Source organism: Talpa occidentalis, unplaced genomic scaffold (genome assembly GCF_014898055.3).
Source record: "Talpa occidentalis isolate TD23 unplaced genomic scaffold, MPIMG_talOcc4v2.1 talOcc4.16, whole genome shotgun sequence".
In the NCBI taxonomy this organism is placed as follows: domain Eukaryota; kingdom Metazoa; phylum Chordata; class Mammalia; order Eulipotyphla; family Talpidae; genus Talpa; species Talpa occidentalis.
In genome coordinates this window covers 55,832,456-55,855,095 of record NW_023601653.1, presented here as the reverse complement: position 1 = coordinate 55,855,095, position 22,640 = coordinate 55,832,456, and the positions used below count along the sequence as shown (strand labels likewise).

General features: G+C 37.5%; 1 protein-coding gene across 1 annotated transcript in view; it reads left to right on the top strand.

The window, feature by feature from the left end:
• Positions 1 to 452: 452 nt before the first annotated feature.
• PDE3A (phosphodiesterase 3A) overlaps positions 453 to 22,640 on the top strand; it is a 290,017-nt gene continuing 267,829 nt past the window's right edge. Inside the window, exon 1 of the mRNA XM_037514264.2 lies at positions 453 to 1,283. Within this exon, the coding sequence (XP_037370161.2) occupies positions 759 to 1,283 (525 nt within the window). The 5' untranslated portion in view covers positions 453 to 758. The remainder of the gene's footprint in view (positions 1,284 to 22,640) is intronic.

Below are 22,640 nucleotides of genomic sequence, written 5' to 3'. Positions count from 1 at the left end.
TCTCTAAAATCCCGAAGTAGGAAGAGACCCCGGAGGATAAAAATTGGGGGTGGGGTAGAGCAGAGAATCTTGTAAAGCTCTTCCAAGAGAGGAAAGAGAAGGCTGATCGTTTCTGCCTGTGCTAGCTCTTAGCTGGAAGGCGTCTCTCTGGAGCATCTAGTGTTCCCCAGGAGTTATTCGAAAGCTGAAACTTTCTGTGTTTCGTGGGCCCGTGGAGAAAAAGGAGGGATTCCGGGGGGCGGGGGCGGGGGGGGGTTGGGAGACAGCTTGTGTGTGCGCATGTGGGGGCGTCGGGACGGCCTGGGTGTTCGGTGAAGCGGGCACACCATGGCAGTGCCCCGCGCGGCCGCCCCAGGGGCGCACGAGCCGGGCCCGGGTGGACTGAGCCAAGCCCCCGCGGCGAGTCTGGACGGTGCGGGTAGCGCGGGCCCCGAGTGCCTGCGGGTCTCTGGCCGCCGCGGCTGCTGGGGAGACCTGGTGCTGCAGCCGCTCCGGCGCTCCCGGAAACTTTCCTCGGCGCTGTGCGCGGGCTCGCTGTCCTTTCTGCTGGCGCTGCTGGCGAGGCTGGTCCGCGGGGAGATCGGCTGTGAGCTGGAGCAGACTAAGGCGCCCGCGGAGGAGGAGGAGGAAGCGGCCCCGGGAGCAGAAGGGGGCGTCTTCCCGGGGCCTCGGGGAGGTGCTCCCGGGGCGGCGCGCCGCTCGGCCCCTGGCTGCAGCCCTGGGCGCTGCTCTTCAGTCTCCTGTGTGCCTTCTTCTGGATGGGCTTGTACCTCCTGCGCGCCGGGGTGCGCCTGCCTCTGGCCGTCGCGCTGCTGGCCGCCTGCTGCGGGGGGGAAGCGCTCGTCCAGATTGGGCTGGGCGTCGGGGAGGATCACTTACTCTCGCTCCCCGCCGCGGGGGTGGTGCTCAGCTGCTTGGCCGCCGCGACATGGCTGGTGCTGAGGCTGAGGCTGGGCGTCCTCATGATCGCCTTGACTAGCGCGGTCAGGACCGTGTCCCTTATTTCCTTAGAGAGGTTCAAGGTCGCCTGGAGACCGTACCTGGCGTACTTGGCCGGCGTGCTGGGGATCCTCCTGGCCAGGTACGCGGAGCAAATCTTGCCGCAGTCCGCGAGGGCGGCTCCGAGGGAGCATTTTGGGTCCCAGCTGATTGCTGGGACCAAGGAAGATACCCCGGTGTTTAAGCGGAGGAGGCGGTCCAGCTCCGTGGTGTCCGCCGAGATGTCCGGCTGCAGCAGCAAGTCCCATCGGAGGACCTCCCTGCCCTGCATACCGAGGGAGCAGGTAAGCACCGGCTGCTCCTCTGACTCTCGGGACAACTCGAAACACTTGGGGATAGGCGCAAAAGTGGAGGGAGTCCAAGCGCTGGGCACATAGACTAGAGAAGTGGTTGAAGTTCAGACTTACTCGGAAACTAGCGAGTTTTTCTCTCCCTCCCTCACCCAGTGTGTTATAACCTGAGCAACAAACACGAATAAATAACAAAGCCAGATGGCATGTTGGAGGGTCTTCCGCAGCTGAGCCCCGTTGTTTAGAACTGCTTACACCTGGCGGATGGCTTCCCTGCAATTTTAAGTGTTCTCACGCTTTCCTCCCCTAGCAGGAATGCCTAATTAGTTTAGTTTTTTAGTAGAAGTCCAATGTGCTATCCATTGCACTAGGTTTGTTTCTATGAAATGTCATTTAAATGGACAGCTGAACGTTTAAGAAACTCAGTAGAAAGGTTTTAGAGTCAAGGTTGAAAGTGAGGTATTGTACACACTTTCTGCTTTTGCAGATAAGTTTTACTTGAAGAACCGCGTTTGTTTTTGAGGTTATTGGGGGCACACGGCCTTACATGCTAAATGTGTTTTGTATTATAAATCTTAAACTTCGCTTTGGAGAACTGTGTGTCTGAGAACATTGTCTGACTGTGTCGGAATCATGAGGTGTCAACTAAAAGTAAGTTTTCTTGCATATGCATGCCTAAGTGACTTAGAAATTCAAATGAATTTATCCATATTATACAGGAAGTATTAATCTGGGAGACTATTATTAAGATTACTAGTGTTTGAAATCTTTCAGAGAGAAAGGAATCAAGAATTATGAGTTCTTATGAAGTTGGTCTACATAAAAGTTTAGTGAATTTGGGGATGAATCTCCTCATTATCATTAAGCATTTTAAGAGTGTGGAATATTGTTCCTATAAAGGGCATCAGAGAACAAATCCCAAATTAAAGTAGGAATTTGTATCTGAAAAGACCTGCGTAAGCCTTTAGCTCTTACTCCAAGCAGTTCTGACACTTGGGGGTAGGGTGGGGTGGGGAGCTGCTTATGTACAGCAAGTGGAAATTTACACTTTTCCCATTTAAGTTTCTGCCTGCTTGTGGTACTATTAGGACAACATTAGAGAGTGAGAGGGTATCCAAAGGTATTTTTTAGGTTATTCTGTGGGTAATCATTTAGGTATTTCTAAGAAATAGGAGTCACCATATGCTGTGGGCGGCTACTTTCTTTTAGTAATGGAGTTGATTACACAGAATGTGATTGTTTGACATTATTTAGCAGAATGGATGACAGCATCATTGCCACTGTTTATTTTAAAACAAATATATTTATTTAGCTGTTCATTGAGATAAAGCAAACATTTCTTGGGTTTGAGCTTACTCTAATAGTGTAGTTAAAAACAGGCCACTGACTGATTTCCAGATATCTACCAAACTATCTATTTAAGGGTAAACCAATTAGGGAGAGACATTTTTAAATTTCTTTTCACAGTTATAGGAGACATTGTCTTTTACCAGAATATACTACTAGTCTAAATATGTTTAGTACACACTTTATAGGAGAATAATGTGATCATTGTAAAACTGAATCATAATTTCTAAAGACAATCTGTGATCTAATCATTAATGGCTTGATTTCAAATTAATATCATTTAGCTTCTGAAATTCCATAGCAACACTTAAAAGTTAAGGAGTTAAAGGTGGATTTAAGATAAGGTGCCTAGTTAAACTATCCAGTAGTGTTAATTAAGCCTTAGATTTTTATTGATTTTCTCTGGTTTAAATTGTTTATTGGCAAACCTAACCTAACATTTTATTTTTAAATATTTTGCTGATCAGTGCTGTTGAAAATACATGTTTGTAACATCTTTTGTTCATTTTCTTGGGTTACTATTTTTTTAAGGTAATGTTTGTAAAGAATAGTCTAAAGTAAGAGATTGTCATAGGGTAGATGGAAAAACAAGGTTACCTTTAGCAGAAGTTTAGATCCTTGAAGTTTTAATGAGAACATGGGTGAATGTGTACGTGTTCCCAAAGACTGGTTTTTATATATGACCCATTGAAAGTTGTTCTGAACATAAATGTGGGGGTGGGTGGGAACTAACATGCAAGAGTATTTATAACATAGAGCAATAGCTCATACGTTAGCCTAACTGTGTGAAAAGTTCAGGAGCTATGTAGTAAATGACTTATCTGTTTTATCACAAGGAAACAAACTTCTGATTAAGGGTGCAAAGTATACCACTGTCATCTGAATACTTTATGAAGTCAAGACTCAAAATAATTATAAGGCATGCATATAACATTCTCCTTCCTGCTGAGTGCTTCTTTGATATAAGAATGTCCTCTCTCAAGACAGTACTCAGACCACATGCCAATTTTAAATTAAAGCAAAAGGACATAAAGCCACAGAGTCTGGCAGACACCTCTTGAGAATTTATTTGGACTTTGCTCCTTGTCAGGTTTAAAGGTAAGAGGGTTGCAGCCTCTCCTTCCTGTATGAGTGACAGTGGCCACTTAGGAACTCTTTCTCTGCAATCACTCAATTCTATCAGGTCAAGGAGAGTAGGTGGCAAAATTCTTCTAAAACAAACCAAATGGTAGGTAGATTACCCACCCACCCACTCTTCCTCCCTCTCTTCCCTCTCTTCCTTCCTTTAAGAACTGCAGTTGGGTCTATAAATTAAATAGTCCACAGGTTCTGAGCTTTGCAGAGCAGATGATAAAGGAGACTTCAAGCGGAGGAGATCAGGTGTAGTGTTTTCAGGCACAGTACTTGTAAGACCCTGGGCATGTATGGGAAAACAAAGAAACGTTTTTCCTCTCTGTCCACCACCAACTTTGTAGCATTTGTGTGGCTTTCAGTTTAATCCTCCCAGCCCAGAAGATTCTGTGGATTGGTATGTGTCATACTGTACTTTTTTGGTGTAAAGAAGGCAGACGTTTCCACTAAGGTCTATGTGTCTTGTTTAAGTGGTCGTTTCCATCTGAAAGCAGATTTGTCTCTCTCAAGTTACCACTCTCTATATCAAGGTAGTTAGCATTTCTTGAATTGCTAGATAGTCTGTGTGATTAATGCATGCTATTTTTCAACATAAAGTTTTAATTATGACTTTTTTTTAACCATCTGGGGATTGTATTTGAAGGGCTGTCTCTCTATTTCTTTATACATCAAAGGACATAACTGTCTTGTCCTCTGATTACTATGTCCCCCTTACACTTCATTTTTGAAAGATGCCTAACTAGTGTCATTTTATTTTAGTTACATGTTAAGAATAATGAAAAAGTTTGCCTGTGATTTTGCATAATATAACACAAGGCACATGTCTCTCTCCGTTTATGTGTTTGGACCACTTAATACATATTTTTTTGTGAAAGAAACAATATCAATCAGAAGCATACAACTATAGTCTTCATATTGTTTAACTGAAAATCAAAATCGTTTCCCATTAGTATTTCCCAAAACTCTTAGTTAAGCATTGTTAGCAAAAATAAATTTTTATAGGATTATAATGGAGCCTGATGGTTGGTTTTCAAAAGTAGAATCAAGTTTGTCATCACTGATAGAAGAAAAATATTTTCAAATTACAAAGTAAACTAACAATGACAAACTATAGAAGTAGGTGTGGTTTTCCTTGGTAGGCATATGGTAGGCCTTGATCCATCTTGAGTAGAAAGTCTAAGTTATTTGCATTTCTAGTACAAATATAAAATACAGAAGTAGTTCTTCTGAAAATACAGAATATATTGCCCTTCAAGTGCCTAAAAATAATTCAGTCTAACATATTTCTCAAGTTGAATAAATTTCAGCAACGGTCATGGGTTTTTAATGAAATTGTCACTTCTGTCACATTTCAGTAGTTTGCCTCAGCTGATGGCGATACAAAGAGCAATATTGATTATTTATGACTTGGTGACAGAATTAAAATTAATTACTGTCAGCTTCTGAAAACACTAAAAAGGAAAAACACGATTTTCTTATCCCTTGGGAAAGGTGAGGGAAAAGAATTTTTTTGTGTGTGGGACAAAATTGGGATTTTACTTGATGAATACAGATATTTAAAGCATACTAAAAAAAAATGTTTTAACTGACAGAAATAGTCAGTGAATCTATATAAATTTACAGAGGTTGGAAGGAGTCAAACAGTAATTTTACTCTTTCTGTATTGAGTCAAAAGTGTAAAAAGTAAAAACTGTAGAACTGAAAGAAATGCTGTGTATGCCAGGCTGTCATGTTAATTAAATAAACAACCAGAACAGTGAGTCTGTGTATGAAATACATTTTGAAAAGCCTGGGGGAGGGGGTGCAGGCAGGCAAGGGTGAGTGACACTGGCATGCAAAAACATTCATTATATCTGCAGTGACATTTGTGTGAATCGGTTGTATTCCCTTAGGAAATACAGCTCCGACAATAATCTTTTCAAGATTCTCGTTGAATAAAGGCGTTAGTGAATTTAATTTCACTTTTACATGAGCTAAATTCTCATTTGTCATGTTGGAGTAGCATGTTTGTGAGCCTTAAAACTATAAATAGGCCTATATATTATATTTTAAGATTGTCATTTGATATGGTCTATGCAGACGCCATTGAAAACCTGCGTTCTTTAGTCTATGGAGAGAATGAGCTTACTTGGGACTAGCCTGGAAGTTGTATTTTTCAGAACATATTGTTATTTGACATGTAGGATCATGGATGGAGATAGGTCATCAATGCAGCTATGTGGTATCCAAAGAGATTTAGACAAGCTGATCTACACTCTTGTGTTGGGCAATTTTATTTAGCTCTGTGAAATTATGAAGGACCCTGCATTTTAATGGAGAATCGTTTACTTAGCTATGTGTATCCTAGTTCATGTAGTCTTCCTCCACCCTCTTCTGTTCTGTGTGATATTTATAATTGCATCTTCTAAAAATATCCTCCAGTATATTACACTGAAAACGCAGTTATTTCCAACTTTCATGCTTTCAGTAAAACTCAGAATTCCAATCAGAATGCGCCTTAGAAGTTTCAGAAATTTCCATATTGTTGGTCCTAAAGATGTGCTCTATTAATATTCAAATGGATATTGTTTCCTTGGCATAGAAATTTAAACTCTTTTAGTAATTACACACCCCCCCTACACACACTCATAAACTCTTGGGGTAGTAGCATTTTAAAAGGAGGGCCCCACCCCCATAAGGCTACCCGGTTGTTAACTGTCACCGTAAATACACAGGTTTGATTTCTGGGAGGTGGGGGGGGAATTTCTTCAAGATGTACATGACTTCTAGTTGAGAGGAAGATCTATTGGATAAGAGTTGTCAAAAATATTAACTTGCCATATGTGCATGTAAATGCATGCTGCTGTCTTAAAGGAAGAGGCTACCTTAGCTGATGTGATCCATAAAGGTCTTTGGACAGTTAAGCAATCAAATGTCATTTCAGCACCTTTTATGCATGCATTAGGTAATGCATTAAATAGCTTAGAGCTTGTTTCACATTTAGACCTAGGGTCATTCATTTCTTCTCTGAATATTCATATAAAACTTCACCTGTTTATTTTTTTTGGGGGGGTGTTTAAAGATGGTCTTCAGTAGATAATGGGTAAATATAAATGTTTTGAACAGCTTCACATTTTGAAGACAGAATTTTTTCTTTGAGATGGAAATTACTTTTTGTTTGTTTTATAAGTGAGCAAGAATAATTTTATTGTCAAAGTTAGCTGAAGTAAGTATACCTATTAGGAAGACAGTTTTCATAGATGATAGATCTTTAATCATTTATTTACTTATTTATAGTCTACAGGTTTATGTTTGTGTTAATTTGTGTTTGCTTTCTCTATCAACCACATATTAGTGAAATCATGTGGGGTTTGTGTTTCTCTATCTGACTTATTTCAATACATAGAATAGTCTCCAGGTCCATCATTGTTGTTGCAAATGGTTGGTGCATCTTTTTAATAGCCATATAGTATTCCGTTGTATATGTGCTATATATACATCTATATGTGACATCTTCATCTAATCATCTTTTGATGAGCTCTTAGGTTGTTTCCAGTACTTGGCTTTTGTAGATAGTGTATCAATAAACATGACATAGATCTCTTTGAATTAATTGCCTTGTATTTGTTGGGTAATTATCCAGAAGTAGATAACTGAATTGTGTGAAATTTATACTTTTAACTTTTTCTTGAGGAATCTACGCTCTGCTTTTCATACAGTTCCACTTAGTATACACTTATAGTATGATCTGAAATAACATATAATTTATGTAATAAAGTAAATAAAGTAAAAGTGTGATAACATTTAGGACATTTTAGGACATGTTAAACATATAATACAGTATGATGTCTATTTTTTTTTCCTCTCTTGAGTAGTTTATGGCTGTATATAGCTTGTTGCAACAAATCTGAAGATCCTTAAGTCCATGCAGGCTGCAATTAGGAGACTAGAATTAATCTGATTTTAGAGAGAAAGGAAACTGAGGGAGAATAAGCTAAAATGTAACTGAAACAAAATAGTGACTCTTAACCTAATTCTCTCTTGGGTTTGACTATGCTTTTGGGGGAGCAAAGTGGGAAAGGAAAGAGGCAGGTCATTTAAGCCGAGATTTTATTTGTGATTTCACACCTTCATAATTATGGTAAGTAAATCCCACTGAATGTACAGATAATGCAAATCTCTTATGAGCCCTTACCTTGAATCTTCTGGTCATCAAATAGCACCAAGCAGCTTCTGGTATTCAGGATTCATAAACAAATGGCAGTTGCATTGCAGAGTCTACCTTTGTGGAGTCTTTATCTCATCCATAAAGAGTGTGCGTTGGTAGCTTATATCTTGATTTTTGTTTTCATTTTAGTTTTCAAATAAATTGCTTTTTAAATTTCAGGATGTCGAAATTCAAGGTAAAAACTAATGTGCACGTTGGTAACGCATCGCTTTGTTAGCTGAAACAGCTGGCTATTTTTGTTCATCTAAGTTACTTTGCACAGTTTCCTTAGGAATCCATTACAATGTAAGTGAATAAGATGGAACATTAAAGAAGGCCGTAAAGAACTTGACATTTAGGAGGTGATTATTTGGGAAAAAAATCACAAAGTAAACCACTTCAACCTATTTCATTAGAGCTGTCATTTATTATTGAGGAATCTGAGTGGTTCTATAAGTTTTTAGGTATCACTAGTCCTAAGATAGTAATGATAGTTTTTTTTTTTTAAAGATTTTATTTATTTATGTGCAGAAGAACTGGGGTATAGGCCAGAGATGTAGGGTGAGAGAATTTGCCAGACACAAAGTGGGGAGCAGAACAGGCAGATCTACTGAAATACACTGCTAAGGTGAGCAATAGGCAGGACAGGAGAGGTCTGCTGTGCCATATGTAGGTTAGCTCTCTGGTCAGGATTTGAACTCAAGCCATGGCAGTGATAGTGCTGAAACTTAACCCCTAAGCCACCAAGGAGGCTCATAAATTTTCCTAAGTGTATTCATGTCCTTTCATCCTAAGAAAATGAGTGGCTATAAGGAACATATTATGTCATGTATGTGCATACATCTGCACATGTGTGCATGCCTGTGGATGTGAGACTTTTTCCTTTGCCAGGAAATTGCTTTGGTTGTATCATTTCAGTAGAGAAACAGTGTCACCCAGTGGCTTTGATGAAAACAGTCCTCTCGACATAGATAAGCACTGTCCAATAGAAATAGAACACAAGCCATATATATTATTTTTCATTTTCTAGTATCCATATAAAACAGTCAAAGAAACAGATGAAATCCATGGTTCACTGAACTCATTATGTCATGTCACCGTGAAGTCAAAATAAAAAATCAAGGTAGTTTGCTGCCTTTCTGACCTAGGTCTAATTGCCTGATTTTACACTACAGCCCATGCCAGGCTGGTGTGAGTACATTTCAGAGGAGACATACATGGTTGATGGCTCCGACAGTGGACAGTACAGCCTGACATTGTGGAAGAGATGAAGTTCTTTGGAATGTTAATGTTGCCTCTTCAGTTAGAATGGAAAATCTATGTAGTGTTAGTGATAGTACAGTTGTTCAAATTTTTTATGTAATATTGGTAGCTCATTTTTGTACCACCAGCTCCTCTAATCATTGACAACTATGTTTTTCTCTTTTTCTTCATTTCATATTATGACACATATTTTAAAATGTGATTATTTTAATTGGAGAGGGAATTTTATCTCATCCTTCATAAAGAAACTGTTAGCCTGATTTACAGCACAGTATCATGATTTCCAGTTAATGATGAGTTTACCTTTCAGAGTTTGATTGGTAACAGGGCGTGGAAGGGATGGCTTGTATGTATCTGAACTCATGAGTGGTCTATTCAAGGTGATTAGTCTGTAATGGCGTTATCAAATGCCACTTTAGAAATGAAAGTGCGTACATTTATAGTGTGGGCTGTTATCTTTGTAACTTAGGAAACCAAAGTGACAAAACTGCTAGTAACTTTAATGGTTAAAAATTAAAAGAGCATCTTCAAGGGCTAATGACTTCTCACTGTTGCTTCTATAAATATCACTTTCATAAGCACACAAAATCAACATAGTTCTATTTTGTGTAGAGAGAGGACTGGAGACTTTAATGGTGTGGAGTTTCCAAATTAGGAATTGACATGGGTTGGCTTTGCATGTTTTCAAACTACAGGGAGAGCTTAGAATAATCTACAGATGAAAAAGGCAGCAACTGAAATGTCACCTTCTCTCCCCAGACTCCACGAATTCGTTAACTATAGGCACAATTGCAATGTTACGCTAGAATAAATGAAAAAATTAATTTTTGTACATGGCATTTCCTTTACATACATAGATAGGTAGAATGACTCTTAAAAAATGCTTTTTTATGTGTATAATAGTTTATATATGTGTGTGATATTGATACTGACTTGATTTTTAAATTTCCCTTTTTTAAAGCTGGATATTTACCTTTGTATTCCAGATTTAAAATAGTGAGATACGAATTTTTTTTTTTAGGTATCACAGGGGTCCTCCTTTTCATAAAGAGCAAGAGACAATAGGATCTTGATATATATAAAGAACTGCATTTGGCAAAAATGAGATAATGTTCCGCTGGCTCATTCCAGGGAAGCTGACTTGGTTCAGACTTCTTGTAGTACCCAGCTGAAGAATAAAATGTGTAGTTGTCATAACTGCAACTTCAAAGAATTTGTATTTGAGCAATACTAGTCACTTGCCCTGGCTAATTTTGAAATTGCTTAAATTAATGAAGAGGTTGGTCTTATAAAATGTGGGGGGACCAGTGTTTTTTTCCCTCAATGTTTGTATCTTTAACAAAATGCATTCTATTTCATGTTTTTTTAAACTAATAGATTCTTCTCCCTCAGAGTATGTTGAAAAATTTAAGGAATGCCTTTCTATTCCCTACACCCCACATTACCCTTTCAGAATATTGAAATAATTTTATACAAGAAGCTTGTGGTTTTGATTTAATAGGATTTTAATTAAAATTTTCCATCTTCTAAAGTAAGTTTAAATAACTGAATATTTATGCTATGTCTGTGGCAGAGGTTTCCTCCTTTGCAGGTATAATCCACTTAAATAAACCTAATGGAAATTTGAAGTCATAGAAATAATATTTTGGGGGGAATGTTTTATTTTGTGGCAGCCGTGTAGAGTCTACATTTTTAAATTAGCGTGAACATGAGTAAAGGAAATTGTTCTTATTTTTAAACTAAGTATTTAGAGGATCAAGTGAACAGATCCACTTAAGAAATGCTGCCCAGGAGGTGGTGTTTGTCCTTGTGATGTGAAATACCCCCTTGTAGGGGAGTTGGTATTTGAAGTCCTGACTCAGCAATAGTCTCTCAGAAAATCTGGGAAAAGACGAAACCTATTGAGTGGCCTAGACTACGTTGAAAATTGACATTCTAGTTTCAGCCACTAAAAAACATTAGATCCAGAGCCTATCAGTTTTCATTATAAAAGGAATCAAGCCCTTTAGCCTCCTTGTATCAGCCATGAATAATTCCTTGAAAACTTCTGGCCTAGTGCCTTGCTAATTGTAGGTACTGGCTAGCAGGCAGTATAAATGCATGGAAAAAAAAGAGATGACTTCTAATCAGAAGTATTTATCTCCCCAATCTCCTGAGATTGAGCTAGTGATTAAGCCAACTTAAGTAAACTTCTGCATAGAGAAGAAAAGAAATAATCTATTCACAGGCATATGAACTTACATTTCCAATATGATGCTCCTATTTTTATTACTTTAAAAAATATTCTCTTGCATGTGTCAGATAAGGGACTGAATTTCCCTGGGCTCTTACTGGAAGGAAACCCCGTGTACAGCATGAGTCCTAGATATTTATTTTTAGCTCACTCCCAACTGAAAATAAGTAAAGCCACCACTAAGATCAGTGTAAACTTTAGAAGATCCTGTGAAATTAGGGTATTTTTTAGGAAAATTGAAAATCAAGTTCCTTTTTCACATTCAACTAATAAATTAACTGAAAAGAATCAACTACAAGTTTATTGCTGTTACTTTCTACGAAGTACTGGCAGGTGTCCTTCTTGTTTTGCTGTTTATATTCCTGTGAGAGGTTCTCCTCAATTGCTGTATTTCCTGAAAATTCTAGTGTACACTGCTTTATCTTTTAATTGGACTCAATTACAAAATAAATTTTGAACCAGTTGCTTCTAGAGATGACTTTGTGAAATTAGCTTTTTTATTTTCCTGTTTGGCTTGTGTTTTTATTTGATTTTTCCTTTCTCTCTTTCCTTCCCTCTCTCTCTCCTTCCCTCCCTTCCTTTCCTTTCTTCTTTTTTTTTTTCTCCCTCCACCACCAGTTAGCTTATTTAAAATGTGATTCAACTGTCATGCTAGTCCATTATATGGAAGCAATCTAGAAGTTTGGTAGCATAATTTCAGTGTCCAGATAAATCAGAGGTACATTTTTCTGTGTATCTTAGGGAAGTTATTTTGCCTTTAGATAACTAGGAGTACAGTATTTCAAAAAACATTTCTTTTAAGAAAACCAGTTTCCTTTAGTCTTTGGTTGTCAAGTGACCTCATATATAGATTTTGAGAGAGATGACAATTACTGAAAGCTTCCAGAGTTTGAGATCTCTTTGACTGTTATTTTCTAAATCTGAATATTATTTCTAACTGAAAAAATAAGAAATTGTGACAATTGTTACAAATTAATTTGTATTTTGAGATAATCAAAATATGTTCTTATAAATAAGCCATTTCTGAATTTAAAAAAAATTTAGAAGCAAGATCTTTTAACTATATTTTCATTTGAGGATAGGAAGGTAACTAACAGTGTCTGTATCATCTTAAATATTTTATTCTTAATGGTTTGGTTTTGCTATAATTGGGAGATACCAAGCCACCTTTGACAAGTTGCCTTTCTGCTATGTGTCTAGTTATTGGGACTTTGGGAAGTTACCATGTGGTATATTGTTAATGCATATTGAAGTAATGCCATCAAGATTGTTTTTTTTTTTTTTTTGAAGGGTAGGGAATGAATTCCTTTAATGTATTTAGGGTCCTAATCTTACATGAATATATATACACAAACACACACATATACACACTTGCATACACACATATATATCATATATATCTTGCTTTTAAAAAATCTGATTGAGTTGACATTTGGTTTTTTTTTTTTTCTCCTATTTTTTTCCCCTGTCTTTGCCTTTTAAAAGAGGTACACAGTTTGTTTCTGATTTTTAAGAAAGCATCACATCTACCTTGACACAAATTCTAATGAAGTATCTCAAATTCTTCCAATTATTAGTTATAAGTTTACTTTAATATTTGATATGATAAAAGTTGGTGTTGAAGTTTTGTTGTAAACATTTTTATATTTAAAAATAAATTTTTAATGAATCTAAGTCTTCCGCTTTCCTTTAACAGATGTGTTTGTAGCTTATGCACTATAATCTTAAGCTCTAGTACAGCAAAAATAGTAGACAATGCAAGGAAAATTCAGGACTTTGTCTTTGAATCATCTAATAAATCGCATTTTTTAACCTAATGGCATTTTGTCAACACATCCCAAACCTTCCTATAGAGGAAGTGCTTCTGTTTTGTTTTCTTACCAGCTCAGCTCTTTTGTCCTCCTGCAGAGCACACCAGTGATAGGCACTGTATAAATATTTGAATTACAATAGTTTGATTGCAATGTAACTTTTCAGAGTTTGCTAACTCCACACTGTGGTTAATATCTGATTATGAAATATTTTACATACTGTTGGGCACCACAAAAGATAAGGAATTTTGAAATATGTGAAATGAAGCCTTTTTAATCACATGGGAAAATACTTTGATGAATGGAGAGGGAAATCCAGAGAAAAAATTGAGGGTATGGCAATAACTAGACACAGAACAGAAAGGCAAGCTGTCAAAGGTGGCTTGGCATTTATCTGGGATAGTTAGTGTGATTTTTGTTACTCTTCTGTCCTGTAATCGGTAAGTTTTTAATCCTGCATAGGTTTTATAATCAAACACAGGTACCATATAATCCCACAATTCCATTCCTAATTCAAGAAGGTAAAAAACATTAATTTGAATGGATATATGCACTCCTATGTTCAATTTACAAGTTATAGAAATAAGTACACTAGAATAGAGGAATTGATTAGAAAAATGAGGTATATACATGCAATGGAATATTATTCAGCCATAAAAAGATGAACTATTGCCATTTGCAACAACATGGATGGAACTGGAGGGGATAATGCTAAGCAAAATAAGGCAGGAGAAATAAATACCAGACGGTTTCACTTATGTGTAGACTATAAAGAAACAAAACAAGGAGTCAGACAAAACCAAAACAATAACAAACCCTAATGATGTAGCTACAGAATGACACTAAAAGAAGGGGAAGCTAAGGGGGTAAATACAGTGGAGAAGGGGCAAAACAGACTATAGAAAACTATGGGTACCTTGGTGGTAGGTGTGGTATGGTGACATTTATTTGAGAAGGTTAAGTTATCTATCCTCTGCCACAGCATCACATATAGTATTGTAATGTTACCTCAATAAAACAAAAAATAAAAAAAAACTTGATAAAAAAATAGTCATTTCCATTTTCAGGACTTCTGGGCCGTAATATTGGTACATAGACAAGTGGGAGTAGAATCGCAGGTGTCTTGTGAGAGGGATGTGCCATCAAAGTGGGTAAGACTCTCAAAAGTAGAATCCTTCTACATTCCTGATCCCTCACTCAGATGGATGGACAAGCTGATGTTTCTTTTTTAAAAGATTAGAAGTCTCACTTATAGGAGGGATATAGAGGATCCAAATACAGGATCAGGAGGGGAAAAAAAGTAATTATAGTAAAATCAAAATCAAAATCAACAGGCAACTATAAACCGGAGACATTTTGCAGGGGAGGAGGAGGGAGAGGGATCAAAATGGGTAGGAAGAGCACAAGAGACTATGGTGATGGCACACGGGTGAATTGGTGGTAGGAATTTCACGGGGACAATACCCAAGATGAGAAAGCATACATTGTACAAAAATGAAGAATGATGTAAAAAATACATTAAAATTTAATTAATTAAAAAAAAAACATTAGAAGTCTCATTGACACCCATTCCTCTAAAATGGGTCCCTGAAACTAGGATTGGCTTAGACACACTCTCTGTAACTTTACCTGAAAGTACGGTTTTATGAAAAAATATCTCTACACATGTGCTGAAATACATACACACATCCTGAAACATGCTTCTGTTTTTACAAAGGCCTTGGGCCTGTTTTAGTGTTAAAAAGTGTCAAAAAAGATTGTAATGCCATGGCTGAGACCTGTTAAGATGGATATGAAAACAAATAATGTTCTCTTTAGGAGAGAAAGTTCTTTATAAACCAAGTGTGAAGAGAGTTTTGAACCTGCTTCACTCTTAATAGGGCCAGTAAGGTTACAAATAAAAATCGCTTCAAGATTGTTTTTCAAGGTAATGAATATCAAAAAAAAATTGCCTGAATCTGTGTACCAAGTACTTTATAAATATATAGTATCATTTCTTATAATTGGATCTGTAATATATAGATGAAATATAAGTGTTTTTGTTTTATTTTTTAAAATCTTATCCATAACTTATATGCAGAAATATTATAAGCTTTTCTCTGAATTTTGTTTTTTCTGTATCTGACTTACATTGTGGGTAACATTATGTTCAGTTTTGCTTCTCAGATTTTGTTGCTTTTTCTTTTCATGCATCAAACAAAGAACTTTGTGTATTTCCATTTGCTATTGCTTAAGTTAATGAATCTGGCTAGGAAGCAGTGCCTATACATTTTACACATTAATTCCACATTCAGAATTATTAACTTGCTTTCTCATTTGACTAATTATAAATTCACATGAGAATAAATTTGAGAATATTAAACCAGTTTTCATGAGTACCTACAAAACTGAAGACACCTGAACTCTACCCTCCAAAAAAATCTTCCTAGAAATAACTTTAGGATTAGAACTGAAGATTAAATGGGGGGATGGTCTCTTAACTGAGGAGATGTGATCCCATGCCTCTGAATCACATACAGTGTGGAAAGCAGTGTTACCTCAATTAAAAAAAAAATTAAGCATTCCATCCTCTCTTTAATGTTCTGTCCTACAAGTGTCAGCAGATGAATATTAGCTGGTTATGTTTTGAGGTAGTTGAGTTAGGACACAGAGATTGGTAGGCATTTCTGTGCTGTGCTGTGCGTGTGTGAGTGTGTGTGTGTGTGTGTGCGTGCGCGCATTGGGGATTTGGGGTTGCAGGCAGGGGTAGTTGCAGAACTGAAGTTAGCATCTGGCTGGAGTCCAGATCTCAGCCTTGCAGGTGAGAGATACACTTTTCCCACAGAACCAGCAGTTATCCATCACAGAGGCACTCCAATAATAAAACTGTAGCTCATCCATCGGAATGTCAGGTTATTAATGTACACTAGGGAATTAACCATAAAGGAAGACCGGAGTGCCAGGACTTACTGGCAAACGCTTCTTGTTCCTAGTGGGAACCTCACCTTTGGCATGGTTACCTCCTACTCCTGAGTGAACTGGACATCTCGGACTGTGGGAATTCCCCTTGGAAAGCATGCACTGTCCATGTTTTTCATTCCAGAATCTTTGAAGGATGCCCACAACAGGCCAATGAGCGTGGGATTTTTGGGGGAGGGTGTAAAATGAACTGCCATGCCCCCCTCCCCAGCTTATAGTAAAGACACTTCATTACCAAATGATGACAGTGTCTAGTGATAAATACTTTGAAATACAGAAAGTCTGGAGAACTTTGCCCTCCGGAAAGGTCATAGCTAAATTTAATGCTCAGATACCATCACCCTCTTAACACACATTTCTCGTAAAATTCTGTCTGCCCTTTAAATTTCTCTTTTTCATTTATGATTGACTATTTCATATGCTGATGTTAATAGTAAGCAACTTTGGCACAGTATAAAGAATTTATCTAAAAAAAAAAAAAAAGAGCATACCTTTAAAAGAATGTTTTGCTGTATTTTACCTGTGGGCCTGAGGCCTGGAAGGAAGGAGTGGGGGAAAGAACTGAATACCAGGTGTGGATTCTGGAAATGACATGTGGAAACAACCTAGGATTTGTGATGGGAAATTTTGAAGAGATAAAGTAGAGAAGGCTGGAGGGTGGGAAATGTAGAACAAAGTGTCTCAAGATCAGGCTGAGGAATACGAATGTTAGCTTGTGTGCACCGGAAGTTATTAAGAACATTTTTAAGCAGAGTAATGTCAAGTTAAACATAATTTGAATAATAGTGGATCAGAGGAAGGACAAGCTGGACACGTGGAGCTGTTTAAAAGAAAGTCCCTATGGAGACATTGAAAGTCAGTTATGCCGTGGGGGTGAAAAGGAAAGATGACTTAAGGACAAAGGAAGTGCTGCAATGTACAGGATTAGTCAGTGATTGATGGCGGAAGGTGTGAACACAGTGAGACAACAGAAATAATTCTTAACTCTGTAGAAACACAGTGGTTACTCTAGAGGGGCTGGGGAGGAGGGGACAGGAAGAAGGGGTTGGGATATGGACCTAGGAGTTCTAGTGGAGTGAGGCACCTCTACATGCTTGGGGTGAAATTGTACCCTCAAAATTATATAGTGGTGTGAACAATCAGCAAATCAATAAAATTGAAAGAAATACAAACACATAAAACAGTGTCTGAACAATCGGACAGTTGTGAACTGGGAAGTTGGAAAGACCATGATGCTGTTGTTTGGAGGTTCAGGCTGTGGAGGGAGGATGCTGTTTGTTTGATTTGGAAAGAGTCAACAGTTGTCACTTTTTTGCAATCTCACATGACCTTGTTCACTTGAAGGTGCCCCTTTCCATTTGTTTGCAGAAAGCATTTGACGGTCAGTGTGACTTCTGCTCACCGTGTATGTACATGCTTTTTTTCAATACTAGAAACCTCTCGTGCCCTGTCTCTAACTGCAAACACAGAAAGACTGTGGGCTTTGGCCACCTTCATCAATGTAAAGAATAACCTCCTATGTAAGATTAGCTTTTAAATAGAGTCCTAGCTGCTCTCCTGCTGCCTGTGACTATGCAGGTGCCTCTCTTTTCTTTTTAAAGATTTATTTATGCATATAAGAACTGGGGTGCAGGCCAGAGGTGTGGGAGCAGGGTGAGAGGATTCACCAGAGACAGAGTGGGGAAGAGAGAAGGCAGACTGACTGAAATACACTGCTGAGAGGAGCAGCGAGTGAGACAGGAGAGGTCTGCTGCGCCCTGTGGTAGCCCCCTGGCCGACTGGCATTTAAACTAGTGCTGCAGATAACTTCACAGTGCTGTGCTTCACCCCTTGCACCACCAGGGAGGCCCATGGCCAGGGAGGCCATGCCTTTGCCTTTTCCTAATAAACCTGTCCTTTTAAAATGTATAAATAAATATATAAATAAGACCCTAATCTTAAAGGGTGGACAATTCTATGCTCTTAGTACTGAATCTTACCGAAGAGAGAGACTGGGGACAGTAGGGATTGTAGCTTCTGTGTAACCCTCTGGCAGTCCCTAGGGTGACAGACTGTCATAACTCCTAGTCACATTTACAAAATACATGGGTTAGATTCTTGTCATTGAGCACATGAATTCTGGGATATGTGGCTAGTTAAAGATTTATTTTGTCAAATGAGATAAGCTAGGAAGTCCAGAGCAGTTAACCTTGTAAAATTATCTGATCGAGTTCCATCGTGATGTTTTTCATTCTTGGTACTCTTCTAAACTTGCTTTTTGTTTTCATATATCCATCTTAGATTTTTGGAGGACTTAAAAATTAATTAAAAAAATATAACTATAATTGAAATTTACTGTTTTTTTTTCTTTTTATGTATGTACTCCTTTTCTTAGAAAGCATCACTGTCGTGTCATAGACTTGGGAAATTAACAGGAGAGCCAAATATCCCTAAAAGTGGCCCACGTTTTTTTGATTAACCACAATGAGGAGGAACAGTGTCCTTCCAGCCAAGTTCAGGTCCTCTTCCTCCTTCTCCACACCCTCTCAGACCTTCTTTCTTTTTGTAAATCATTGTCATTTGAAATTGAGAATTCCAGAGCCTGGTACAGTGGTTTAGAAGTGGTCTAATTGGAACAAAACAGTATAACTTTCACCTCCTTTATTCTACAATAATTTATAGACAATTTTCTCAATGTATACTTGTTTAAGTACCAACCTCATACCTAAACTATATCAAAATGTGAATAAGTGAGGAGGAATTTCTGTAATTCTGTCACATACCAACTTATAAACCATCAATATAGAGAACAAGCCCTTAATAGATACTCAGATTACACTTTCATTTTCTTTAATTTTTTTTTTTTGTGGTCAGTAAAATGAAACTTATTCTTTAGTATTTGGTCAGCTAAAATTTTGAAGACCTTCACCTGAGTTAATCCTAAGCTCTATCTATCTGGATTGTTCTTTAGTACTTTGGACCTTCTGCTTTTGTTTGATTCAGGTGACAGCTGGAAGGAAGCCAAGGTTCCTGCAGTATGAAATATCTTCTGGTGATTTTGTATGGCCAAATAATGAAAAGAGGGTGAAGAAACTCTGTGCTGTGAAAGTTGGTTAAGTTTTAGGGAATTGCAGTTGTTGCATCTATCCCCTTTCTCCTCATTCATGGAGGACATTGTACACAGTAGAAATCTGTAACATAAGGTTCTGTTGGCAAAGAACCACAAACAGGAAAAGCATGAGTATAGCAACAGAATATTTGCCCATAGCTTTTATTCATGATACTTAACAAATATTAAAGCTATTTGGCAAATTTATAATTGACACCCCATGCCATTCTAAAATATAGCTGGTAAAGAAAGGTAAGAATTAATGTGCGGGTGCTCTTGGAAATATTGTCAATGGTGGCTGTTAGTTTTGCCTTAAAAATCTTCACATTAAACATTTTCAACTGTTAAGTAATGGGCCGTCAGACAATTTTGCCATTAAAAAGAAGAATTGCTTATCAATTTGGTTTCATTTGGTTTCATCAGTTTGGTTTCATTACTCCATTGACAGAATAGAAAACCAAACTTCACTAACTTACTCATGATTATTTTCTAATATAGTAGCATATGATCTGCCTTGAACTCTGATTTTACATTTCTGGTAAACCTAAGGACTAAAAAGTAGAGAACAATATGTAATATTATGAAAGAACTAAAGAAGACAAGTGCTTCGGTATAATCCATGAAAGAAAATCACTTCTCTGTGCAGTGTTTCTAAGCATCTGTACACACTTTCAAATCTACTTAAGTGTTTTATATTTTTTGCTACGATTCACATTAAGCATCTATACAGTTTTAAATGTATTCAATTATTTTGTATTTCATGTTTTTGCAATATGATTTGTATTTGAATATATTTTTTACCTTATCTTTTTAATTTAGTTATTAATTTAGTTATTTAATTAGTTATTAATTAGTTATTAATTTTCCATATTAATATTCCATATTGATGTTCTCAATGACCCTATTTTTTCTTTTATTCTTTTCTCTTTGATGGCAAAATTGCCTCCCAGCCAGTGAGTTATGCAATGAAAATACATGCAGGGCAACTACTTAAAACCCTGTGTGATACAAGACAGCACTGTTCTTCTTGTTCCTCCTGAGCCCTTTGAGATCAGTGACAAGGCGCTTTTGTGTTCTGCAAAGGTAATTATCAACTGGTAGGCTTTTTCAGCCCCTAACAGGCTGTTGATGCTGGTATGTTCCCTCAGGGAAGACCTCCCTTCCTGAGTCAAGACTGTAGTGAGTGAAGGTACTGATGAGACTGTCACTTCCACTGGATATGGTCAAGTGAGAAGAATAAAGCTTGCAAATCACAGCTTAGTCGAAACTTTATCCAAGGAGGGTATAAACCTAATTGGTGGGTCAAATGAGCATTTGCTTTCCTGTCCCAAGTTCCTGCAAGAGAGATATAAATAAAGACAGCTTAGAGGAAGGGCCTTTTCAGGAGTTTCCTTGGACAGCAGTGAACTATTCTTGCAAGAGGCAATATTTGCCTCAGTTTTTACAGGTCGTTTGGATTTCACTTTTGACTCTAATTACTGGGTTTCTAACCTTGAATGGCAGACTATTTCATATTTTTTCTCATAAAGTTATGCTTCATTATTTATTTTCTATAGTTTATGAGTTCATGCCTGGAACTTACAGGGAAATCATTTTTTAAAAATGGGGTCAAGAGTAGCTAGAACACCAAATGTTGTAAAAAAAATATTTCTGCTTTAAAGGCGGTATGAATTACTTTTTCATGAGTTGGGATAAATAAGAAACCTCTTTGTGGCACTTTGGGCAACAAATGAAGGTTTACTTTATTTGGTATCAGAATGAAATGGACTGCTAAAGGACTGCTAAACTGACAGTTGTACCTGAAATGTTTTTATCAAATATAGTTAAATATTGATTTGTATAGTTATTGGGCTATGGGAAAGGCATTGTCATTCTTTAGAACGTTCCATGTTCTTTCATAAGTACCAAATTCTATAGTTGTAATCTCCATTGAAGAAAATATGATTTTAACAAGTTAAAAAAAAAAAAAAACACAACACCCCCACCAAATCTTGAGTCAGCTCTTCCGTGTTTCCAAGTTGTAAACAGAGTACTGTATTTATTGTCAACTGGGGCTAATTTTGTCCCCAGTGGACATTTGGCAGAGTCTGAAGATACTTTCGGTTGCTGAGACTTGGGGATGTGACCAGTGCGCATGTGGTGGGGAAAGACCGAGAAGGCTGCTACCATCCTACAAAGCATAGGTCAGTCTCTAAAACAAAGAATTATCTGACCTGAAATGTCAGTAGTTCCGAGATTGAGAAAAGCCTTAGAGGCTTATACATATGTTTTATTACTACCCCATATGGATAGGAGAATGGAATGATGGAAATTGAGTGTTTTCTTACTCTCAGTGTGGAGATAGCAATAGCGGGATCTCGGGTCTCGGGTGAAGGGATCAAGTACAGGGTAGTGATTAAATACATGGGTTCCCATCAGACTGGGCTTCCTATCTTTTCTCCAACCCCTTATTAGCCATCTAACCTTGGGTGAAATGAAGAAATCTCTCTGAGGCTGAATGTATTCATTTATAAAATATGGATAATAAACTGTACCTTTTGGTCTTGCTTGGTAAGATCATAAGATCGTAAGGATCTTCAGGACAGATCATAAGTATTTCTCTACAATTTAAGGAATAAATGTAGTCTGTAAATATATATAGACACATGATCTGTCTATGTCTTTCTTTAGATAGATTGATAGATATCTGATATAGAGATGTAGTTATAGATATGTATCTGATATATATATATAGCTGTATATATATCTAAACATAAATAGATGAATATAGACAGATATATATCTGACAAAACAGTAAAAATATTTCATAGCCTGGAAGATAAGAATGTATTATTCAAGACAGGAAGCTAACTTTAAAAAATGCAATTATCAGCAGAAATCACCAGTGGGCTGTGTTAAAAAGAAAAAGGGATTCAAAAACATTTGTATTCTTCTTTTTTGTTTAAATGTTCTTTTTCAATAAGCCTATATTTTTTGTAATATGCAACAATAGGAAAACCCTTATAATTTCCTAGTACAAATGTTGAAAAACATGATCCTTTTTAAAACATTGGTTTTCTAATTTGTAGTTACCCTTTTTGCTAGTTCATTAGTTGGTTTCTTTCCTTAGTCACCTTTCTAAACGTGGGTTAGCTTGGAGATCCATTAAAATTTTACTGGCATGATAAAACTAGTCATATTGATGCCTTTATCTCCTTTGTTGGCATGTGGTGCTGTTGCTGATGCCAGTGAAAATGTTCTGGGTGGTGAGTCAAGAAGAGGAGAAGAGAGTTTATAACTCGAATCTCCAGAGCCAGGACACTTTCCTTGGCTGGGTTCTCTTCAGCAGGCTATT